This window comes from Solanum tuberosum, unplaced genomic scaffold (genome assembly GCF_000226075.1).
Source record: "Solanum tuberosum cultivar DM 1-3 516 R44 unplaced genomic scaffold, SolTub_3.0 scf00046, whole genome shotgun sequence".
Taxonomy (NCBI): domain Eukaryota; kingdom Viridiplantae; phylum Streptophyta; class Magnoliopsida; order Solanales; family Solanaceae; genus Solanum; species Solanum tuberosum.
The window spans coordinates 733531-743806 of NW_006238971.1; the positions used below are offsets into that span (position 1 = coordinate 733531).

General features: G+C 34.2%; 1 protein-coding gene across 11 annotated transcripts in view; it reads right to left on the reverse strand.

The window, feature by feature from the left end:
- The window catches only part of LOC102586450 (pentatricopeptide repeat-containing protein At4g33990), an 18794-nt gene extending 9708 nt beyond the window's left edge, over nucleotides 1–9086 (reverse strand). For 9 of the 11 annotated variants that reach the window (XM_006343429.2, XM_006343428.2, XM_015306987.1 and 6 more), the window contains exons 1-2: nucleotides 8999–9086; nucleotides 4869–5035 (exon numbers count right to left, since the gene is read on the reverse strand). In XM_006343429.2, coding sequence (XP_006343491.1) covers nucleotides 4869–4909 — 41 coding nt within the window. In that variant the 5' untranslated portion in view covers nucleotides 4910–5035; nucleotides 8999–9086. Of the gene's footprint in view, nucleotides 1–4868; nucleotides 5036–7764; nucleotides 7867–8986 lie in introns of all 11 variants that reach the window. The other 2 variants (XM_006343427.2, XM_015306986.1) reach the window with 2 other exon arrangements.
- Nucleotides 9087–10276: the final 1190 nt, after the last annotated feature.

A 10276-nucleotide genomic window follows, 5' to 3' on the forward strand; every position in this document is an offset into this window, starting at 1 on the left:
TTTTTTTCCCTTTTTCCCCCCCCCCCCCCCGACCTTCTCATTAAGGAAATTAGAAGTCTCTGTTCCGCTAATGTTGATGTTATGTTAAGTATTTTATTAAAGACTTAATTCTCCTCTTCTTTGCACTCTTATTTCTACTTTCCAATGAATAAATTTGACGTAGCCATAAAAGAAACATAACCAGCATTTCCTGTTTGATTTTGTTTATTTAGTTTAGATTGTATCTTATCTATCATAGAGACTTACTGTTTCACGAGTTATAAATTATAAAGCTGCATATTCTGTAGATATGACCCGTAAATTCTTTTGAGGACATATAACTTCGCAAATTGAACTGAGGCTATCACAATCTCCCTCTCGCCTTTCTCTCCTCTACTTCTTCCTCTTTTGCCTTCTCTTACCCTTTATTTCTTTCTCTCTTCTCCACTCTACTATGCTTTTCTCTCATTCTCTCATTCACTCTCTCCCTCTCATTATTTCACTCCCTTCTCCCTCTGTATTCTTCTTTTTTCTCTCCTTTCTCTTTTCTTCCCATGCCTTTATCCATTCTCCATTTTATCACTACAGTAATATTCATTTCGCCTAGCTCATCAAAAAGTAACTCTTACACAAAGAAAAGTTTGACATTATTAACACAAACTAGCATCACAGACTGGCATAGCAGCTTATGTACTTGGTTAGTTGGGTGTGAGCATCAATCCGAGTTACTGTTTTACAAGGAATAAATTGCGTCATTTTATGTTAATATAAAAAATGCTAAACTTTAATGAAGCACATCAGTGTGCTTGCAGCAGCTTGAGGGTTCATTACCCTTATCTAGACAGTGTCATAGGGTAGCTATTTAGAAGTTAGTTAAATAATCTAGGATGACCTACCACCTACCACCATAACATTGAAAAGATAGCAAATTCTACATCTCAAAATTGATTGAGGTTTGATCACGGGCATAAGACTTTTTGCAATTGGTGTCACTACCTACGGATGAAGCAACTTGTATCACATGAGTGAAGTTTATGCCTCTTTAGATCGATCTATGACCATGTGATGTGAGCTAAATTAGTTCCTTCAAACCAAGAAAACAGCAGGTTGGCAATTTGAAAAGTACCATCCTACTTAGAATAGTAATAGGAATCGAAATAGTATACAGAATCTTACTTAGAAAAGAATTGTATTGTAGTCCTAGTTGGAAAAGGAGTCTTAATGTAGCGTCTATAAATAGGGTCTCAATGCAATAATGTAGAGAGAACAATTCAATAATATTCTTTTCCTATGTTTCTCACATGGTATCAGAGCTCCTACGATCTTGGTAGAAAATCAAAAAAAGATTCCGCTGCTGGCGGGCGGCTATGACTCATATATGCTGCCCGTCTTGTTATTGGTTATGTTAACCAAAGTAAGGCAAGTGATATATGCATGAACACCATATTCAGGGGAAGAAAACTTAGCCAGAAAGGTCATGCGTTAACTTCCTACGACTTTCTAGGGTTGTTTTGTGTCAACCCCGTATCAGTCAGTGTTTGTGGAGCATCGTGCCATCTTTCCAGCGACTACTTTCTCATATCTGATTTGTGTAGCGCCGTGTCATCATTCCGGTGACTACTTTCTTATATCTAATTTGTGTCGCACTATGTCATCTTTCCGGTGACTATTTTTTTATATTTAAATTGTGTAGCACCGTGTCATCTTTCTGGTGACTATTTTTTCATGTTTAATTTATGTAGCACTGTGCCATCCTTCCGGTGACTACTCTCTCATATCTAATTTTTGTAGTATCGTTCCATCATTCCGGAGACTATTTACTTTTGTGTAGCACTGTACCATCTTTTCGGTGACTATTTTTTCATATTTAATTTGTGTAGCACCATGCCATCTTTCCGGTGACTACTTTTTCATATTTAATTTAGGCCAAACCCATCGGTGCCCCCCTAAAGTTGGCACCAATTTTCACTTAGACCCCTTAACTAAGCTTTGTTCATTTTAAACACCTCATGTGGAGGTCAGTTGTGTCATTTTGACACTTTTTTTATATTCTCAAAACTAGCTTAAGTGTGTGTATCCAAACGCCTCCTACGTGGAAAAATAATTTTTTTATTTTTTTAAAAAAGCTCACTTTTACTTTCTTTTTTTTTCTTCAGAATATCTAACCCCATTGCCACGCCCACACTTTCTGCTTCTTCTTCGTGCCTTCTAGTTCTTTCTTTGTGTTCTTTTTCAAACCCATTAAAATTCATGTGTTCTTCTTGTGCTATACAAAATTTTGATTCCTTGTGTTACATTCCTTAATTCCACCTTTCTTGAAAATCGAAATGCATCTTGAAATAAAAATAACAATATTATTTATATGATGAAGATGCAGACGGAGGAATAAATTGGGGATTTAGTTATGAATGCTATGGGAAAATGTTGTTCAAGGAGTGTAATGTCTTGTTCCTCCAATTTTCGTTGTTAATGACCCAGAAAATTAGGGTAATTTGCAGTAAGAAAATTGAAAATTAAGAAAACTTTTCATTATTCTTGGGGGCAGAAGTTTTTTATTTAGTTGTAGTAGCAGACACCATTAATATAGTAGAGCTTAAAATTTATGTGATTTGATTTTAAAAAGAAAAAGAGTATCACAAATTCTTAGAAAATGATGATGGTCTTCATTTTTTTTGGTGAGGTTGCTAAAGAAATTGACTTTTTTATTGAAGAAATTGAATTATGATGTAACCCAACAAAATTTTGCAGATTTTTTTCAAAAAGTTGTGTGGATGTGATGGAGGGTGATGGAAGGTGGAGAAGTTGTAGGAAAAGAAGAGTGAGGAAGAAGAAGAGAGCAAAAATATTTTCCAAGAAAAAAAAAACATTTCACGCGCATAAAATTCGTGTAACACACATGTTTTGATGAGTCAACAGAAAGTGTCAAAATGACACAGCAGAATCCTACATGAGGTGTCTAAAATGAACATCGCCTAGTTGAGGTGTCTAAGTAAAAATTGATGCCAACTTTAGGGGGTTATAATTTATGTAGCACCGTGCCATCTTTTCGGTGACTACTTTCTCATATCTAATTTGCGCAGCATCGTACATCTTTTTGGGGACTACTTTCTCATATCTAATTTACGTAGCACCGTGCGTCTTTTCGGTGACTCTTCAGATCTAATTTACATAGTTTCAACTTTGTCAATGTTGTGCAAAATCCAACAGATCTGAGTTTCCAACAAATTTGAGTTTTCCAGCAATATTCTCTTTGTTTTAGATTCACTTTTGCCAAAAGGATAGACTCAGGTATTTGGGTTGGATTACAGTGATACTTTCTTCATGATGATCTTGATGAAGAAGTCTATATGGAGCAACAATTTGGTTTTGTTGCTTAGGGTGAGTCTAGTAGCCTTATATGTCGATTGCGCAAGTCACTCTATGGTCTGAAACGTTCTTCTCACGCTTGGTTGGAAAGTTGGGAGATACTGTTACAAAATTTGTGAGTCAAGTGATCAACTTGCAAATATCTTCCTCAAGTCCCCCATCGGTCCTCGTATTAATTGCATTTGTAACAAGCTAGGTACATATGACTTGTATGCACCAGCTTGAGGGAGAGTGTTACAATAGGAATAGGAACAAGACAAATATATACCATCCTACTTAAAATAGTAATAGGAATAGAAATAGTATATATCCTACTTAGAAAAGAATTGTAGTGTCCTAGTTGGAAAAGGAGTCTAATGTAGTGTCTATAAATAGGGTCTCAATGTAATAATGTAGAGAGAACAATTCAATAATATTCTTTTCCTATATTTCTCACACCACCTATTTCACTTAAACTCACTACATGTTCTCTCACAGGTGAAGAGGGCTTTTTGCTCCATTAGCGCTTCCAAAAAAGACTTCTTTAGATGCAATTCAAGCTACAATCAAGTAACTTAGCCCATTTTTTTGTTTACGCTTGTCATCATCTACATGTAGGCCTAGGTATGTTTTTTATAACGGTGTAGGATAGGTGTGTTTTTTCTCCTGTTAGAACTAAACATGCCTGTTTGTCTGGGAAAAAACCTCAATGCTTTTCCTTAGCTGTTTACAATTCTTTATTAATTATTACCACTTCTAGAAAATATACTTCTTTATCACCTAGCCAAGAAAGAAAAAGAGTTACGATCAATCAAAACAACCGTTGATTTGCATTTCCAGTTGAACTTTGTACGCCTTAGGGCATCTCCAACCTTACCCTCTATTTTACTCTCTAAATATAAAGTTCTCTATTTTTTCAGACAACCAACTCCAACCCAATTCTCTATTTTACTCTCTATAAAAAGAATTTTTTTTCTCTCTCCTCAATATTATAATATTATTTCTATTTCAATCTTATTTTCTTATTTCATAATATCATTTCTTTTCTTCTTCTTTTTTCCAAATAAATGGAGAATAGAGAGTGAATTAAAGTGTGGTTGGAGAGCCCATTCTCTATTTTATTTTATTTTTTGATAACCGAGAAATCCGTCTGTGACCCGCCCTTTGGACCAATCACAGCCTTCTAAACTCGGTGGATAATGGGCCCGCCCCTCTACCCGTCTCCACTTAAATACCGGGCTTCGCTTTGCATGGTGTGGGGCTTGAACCTGCGACCTAAGCCACAAATCCTCCACCTTTTGCCACTTGAGCTAGGCCTTGGGGGCCCCATTCTCTATTTTACTCTCCAAACATAGAGAATGGAGAGTAAAATAGAGGCGGGTTGGAGATAGTCTGAAATGCAAATTAATGTCCGCAAATAAAATCTAAGCAATGTTAGATAGATGTCTTGCCACATCTTCAATCAAACAAGAATGATATAGATAAATGCTTGCAGTAATATGATACAGATAGATAAGATAAAAGTTACACCACATTGTTCTTACCTGCCTCTGTGACATGGCGATATTGACCTCAGCACAGACATGGCACTATTGGTCCTGACAAGATATAGGCACTCTCCTTACCAGCCTGTTTGTGCAACCAAAAAGTAGCACCAGTTGTTCCAACAAAACTAAGATTTTCATTTCTCCAAATGACAGCTTTTCCATTCCTATGTAGTGAGTGAAAAAAGGTTCAAAATGTGGCATCACATTTAACAAACTACATTACAATCACTTTTTTTTAGAATGATGAGCATTCCCACATTACAATCACTATATGATCAGTCAAACATTTTTTTTCTTTGCAAACCAGAACCAATCAGCTGCCAATTCAGGAAAGAGTAAGACAGTTGCATAAGTAAGAAGCTTGTTTTTTTCTTTTATAAATAAGCAAAAGAAGCTTGCTTGCCCAGACTCCACTTGTGAGATCACACTGGCTATATTATTGTTTTTGAAACTAAACGACACCAAATCAGTCGCAACACAAAATGGGACTTTAAGTTGTTACCTAAGGATGAATTTAACGAAACAATACAATACAAATAGTAACAACTATCCAAACAAGTTGTTACAAAGAACCCAATAATAAAACATAAAACAAGTAAAATGCTAAAGAAACCATTTCTAAAGCAATAAAGAGCAAAATGAAGCTTATATTATACATTTACACTAAGTTTCCACTTATTGTCCCAAAGAAGTTACAGACTTAAAGTTGGAAAATTTACATATGGAGAAAATATAATATCAAAATAATAATATGATAATTAAGATAAAAACTATTACAATAATATTCTTATATAATATATATATATATATATATATATATATAAATAATACTTGGTTGGTTAGTATTTAAGAAACACAACTTAGAAAAGGATTAGTACTTAGCCAACTCCTAATATCTTCTTTCGACTTGCTTTCTTTTGTATTATTTATATTTTGTTGATTCATGTATCCTCTAATTAATTAGGAAAGACTTGTTTAATCCTAGGGAAACATTTCATACTGTTGAAATAGTTTCTTAGGACAGTGCCTAGCACGACTCAAGTATTTTTTATATATACATGTATATTATATAAGAATATTATTGTAGTAGTTTTTATCTTAATTATCATATTATTATTTTGATATTATATTTTCTCCATATATAAATTTTCCAACAATCTAAGAAACTATGGCAAATAATAATAATACTTCCAAAACTATTTCTGACACTACCAATGTTAGTGCTACCCCCGTTTCTCCAGTTCCAATTGTCCTACCATATGCCAAACCATTTCCGGATGTGTCAAATATTGAAATTTTTGCTAATGAAAATTTCAAAAGGTGGCAAGAACGTGTTTTTTCATTGCTCAATGTTCATGGCGTTGCACATGCACTATTACATCCACAACCAGGTGCAGATGTTGATAACAAAATTTTGAAATCATGGCAATATGACAATAAGATATGTCGTCATACTATATTACAAACTATTTGTAATGAACTATTTGATGTATACTATAGCTGCAAAGAAGCAAAAGTCATTTGGGAAACCTTGATTAAGAAGTTCACTGCCGAAGATGCTACGAAACAAAAGTTTGTGGTCGGAAGATTTTATCAATGGTAGATGAGTAATGAAAAGGAGATGAAAATTCAAATTAATGAATATCAAAAATTGTTTGAAGACTTTAAGGCCGAGGGGATCACTCTACCAGAAAAACTTGTTGTTGGAGTGCTGATTGAAAAATTACGAGACTTGTGAAATGATTACAAAAATAACTTAAAGCACAAACTGACAAATTTCACTATTGAGCAAATAGTAACTCACATTCTAATTGAAGACATCACAGAAAGGAATCATTCAAAGCAAAGGAGTTGGCGTTCAAGGCAAACTTAGTACAAGGTCGAAGCAGCAATAACAAAAGGTATGGTAATAAGTCTAATGGTTACAAGCTTTATAATTCCAATTTTAAGCAAAAGAAAGGTTCTTGTTTTACTAGTGGAAAACCAGGTCATCATGTCGCACAGTGTAGGAGGAGAATAAAAAATGACAAAGAAAAGGGTTATCCTCCCCAGGCTTAATTTAGCTGAAGGAGATAAAATTATTGCAGATGTCATTTCTCAAGTAAACATTGTAGCACATACAAAAGAATGGGTGGTAAGACTCTGGGGCTACTCGGCACATCTGTGCAAATCGAGAAGCATTTCCTCCTAAACATCAATAGGGGATGGCAGTGAAGTAGTCTACCTTGGAGACTCAAGAACTACTAAAGTCTTGGGTAAGGGTAAAGTGCTCCTGAAACTTACTTCGGAAAAAACTTTAGCCCTTATGGATGTGCTACATGTTCCTACAATGCGTGCAAACCTGATTTTCGTAGCCTTGCTTAATAAAGCTGGAGTGAAAGTGTCATTTGAATCTGAAAAGATCATACTGACAAAAAATAACGTGTTTGTGGGAAAAGGCTATTGTAACCAGGGACTTTTTGTACTTAATGGTTGTAATGTTGTGAATGAAAAAGCATCTACTTCTGCTTACATGATTGAATCTATTTCTTTATGGCATGCTAGATTAGGACATGTTAATTTCTCTTATATAAAAAATATGCAATCACTTGGTTTGATATCTGACTTAGATTCAAATAATATTAATAAATGTGAAATATGTGTTGAAGCTATAATTACTAAAAAGCTGAAAATAGAGAAACTAAATTATTGTCTTTAATTCACACTAATTTAGGTGATTTAAAACAAACAATGACTAGAGGTGATAAAAGATACTATGTGACTTTTATTGATGATTTTTCTAGATTTACTAAGTTATATTTACTTAGAAATAAAGATGATGCTTTTAATGCCTTTATTTCTTACAAAACTAAAGTTGAAAATCAACTTAATAGAAAAATCAAGAGAATTAGACCTGATAGAGGTGGAGAATATTTATCCTTAAATGCCCTTTGTGAAAAAGAAGAAATTATTCATGAAGTAACTCCACCTTACTCTCCCGTATCTAATGGAGTAGCTGAAAGGAAAAATAGATCATTAAAGGAAATGATGAACTCTATGTTAATAAGTTCTAATGCACCTAATAATTTGTGGGGTGAAGCTATATTATCTGCATGTCACTTACAAAATAGAATTCCTCATAAAAGAACTGGCAAAACACCTTATGAATTGTGGAAAGGTTATAAACCAAAAGTGAATTATTTAAAAGTATAAGGGTGTCTTGCTAAAGTTCTCTTGCCTGAACCTAAGAAGAGGAAAATAGGTTCTAAAACAATTGATTGCATGTTTATTGGATATGCTGAACATAGTGTTGCATATAGATTTCTTGTTTTAAAGAGTGATGTGCTTGATTGCAATACTATTATTGAGACAAAAATGTTGAATTCTTTTAACATAATTTTCCACTATGTGATAAAATTTCTCATGTACCTGCTGAAAGAAATAGTGAGTCTATTTCTAATATTGAAGAACTAAGAAGGAGTAAAAGGCCTAGGAAAGAATATTTTTCTTATGGAAATGATTTTCAAACTTTTCTTGTTGACACTGAACCATTAAACTATTTTGAAGTTAATCTTCTTCTGATGCTAAATTTTGGAAAGACGCAATAAAAATTGAAATTGATTCAATTATGAAAAACAATACATGGATTTTAACTAATTTACCTCCTGGTGCAAAACCTATTGGTTGCAAATTGATTTTCAAAAGGAAACTTAATCCGGATGGATCTATAGATAAATACAAAGCTCGGTTAGTAGCAAAAGATTTTTCTCAAAAATAAATTATTGATTATTTTGATACATTTGCACCAGTGACTAGAATTTCTTCTATTCAAATTTTAATTGCCTTAGCATCAATTCATAAGCTTTCTATCCATCAAATGGACGTAAAAACAGCTTTTTTAAATGGTGATTTAGAAGAAGAAATTTATATGATTCAACCTGAAGGATGTATTATTTCTGGCATTGATAAAATAACACTTAAAACAGTGAATCCATAAAAATTTAAGAGAATATTCAATTTTCGACGAACAGTAACTAGAAATAATAACAAATATAATGGAATTCAATCAATACTCACGATTAGTTAGTAGTAAAATAAAAGAAAGAAGGCAACAAACAGTATAGAGATTAAGTTACCGAAGGAAAAACCTGTTGTTGGAGTTACGGCCTGGTCAGTGGTCGGAGCTGTGCGAGGTGGAGATTCATTTCCGGGAGCTGCTGTTTGCCAAAGTAGGTCTGGTTGTTGCTAGTTTGGGTCGGGGTTTTGGAGTTACTGGTTTTTGCCGGAGCAAGGAAGAGAATAGTGGGGTCTGGTAGCGGTTTCAGGCGAGTTTGGGGCTGTTTGGTGGAAGGTTTGGGGTTTTGTGGTGGAGGAAGTCGTTTTGGTGTTGGTCTGGGTGGAGAAAGGAGTGGGAAAGGTGGAGGAGATTGAGTCGTTTGGTGGCTGAAACAGTGAAGCAAGGGGCTGAGGTTGTTGGTTTCTTGGTCGAAGAAGATGGTAGGAGTGTGGAGATTTCCGGTGGCTGTTTTGCCGGAAATGGTAACGGGAAAAGGAAGGGGGGGTTTGGGACTTGGAGGTCGTTTCGTTGGCTGGTTTTCTGGCGGCAGTGAGGAGAGGGTTGACCAGTGGGGTTGGGTGGTGGAGGCTTGTCGGAGAAGATGGGGCAATGAAGAGAGGAACGGGTTGGGTTTCGGGCGACTTTTCACCGGAAAAATTGGGGAAGTGAACAAGTTAGAGCAACTGGGGTCTTTTGGGTGGTGGACTCGTCAGATTCCGTCCAAGCTCCGGCGAATTGCCGGAAAAATTGAAGAACAATTAAAGAATTTTTTTAGATTAAAAAATCCGAAAATTACTGTAAAATCTTATTCACCACTCATAGCTTAATGACCTTGACAAGCTATTGCTTAAATAGAAAATTGAAAAACCATGCAATTTTATCTATATTTAATTGTATTTTTATATTTTTAGATTGCGCTAAAAATAAATATTAGTTAATGTAACAAATAAAATAAATGACTGGTAAAAAAATACAATTTAATAGAAAATAATTATTTAATCAATCCTAACAAATATTCACAACACATTCAACTGATTATGACAAAAAAAAAATATAAACATAATTAACCGATAAAAATTCTAATATTTTGAGAAATAAGGATAATTATCAACAAATTGCATTAAAATTGTAAAACATGTATTTTGAACTATTTGATAAACAAAATATTTAAAAATACAGAGAAAGGTCTAAAATGCCCCTCAAGTATTTGAATTGATACAAAATTACCCTTCATCCACCTATCGATCCTAAAATACACCTGATGTCCACCTTTCTGCTCAAAAATATCCTCGATGTTAATCTTTTGACTCATATTTGCCCTTATTTTTAATAGCTCCTTTAAAGTAAAATTATTAAATATTTATTTATT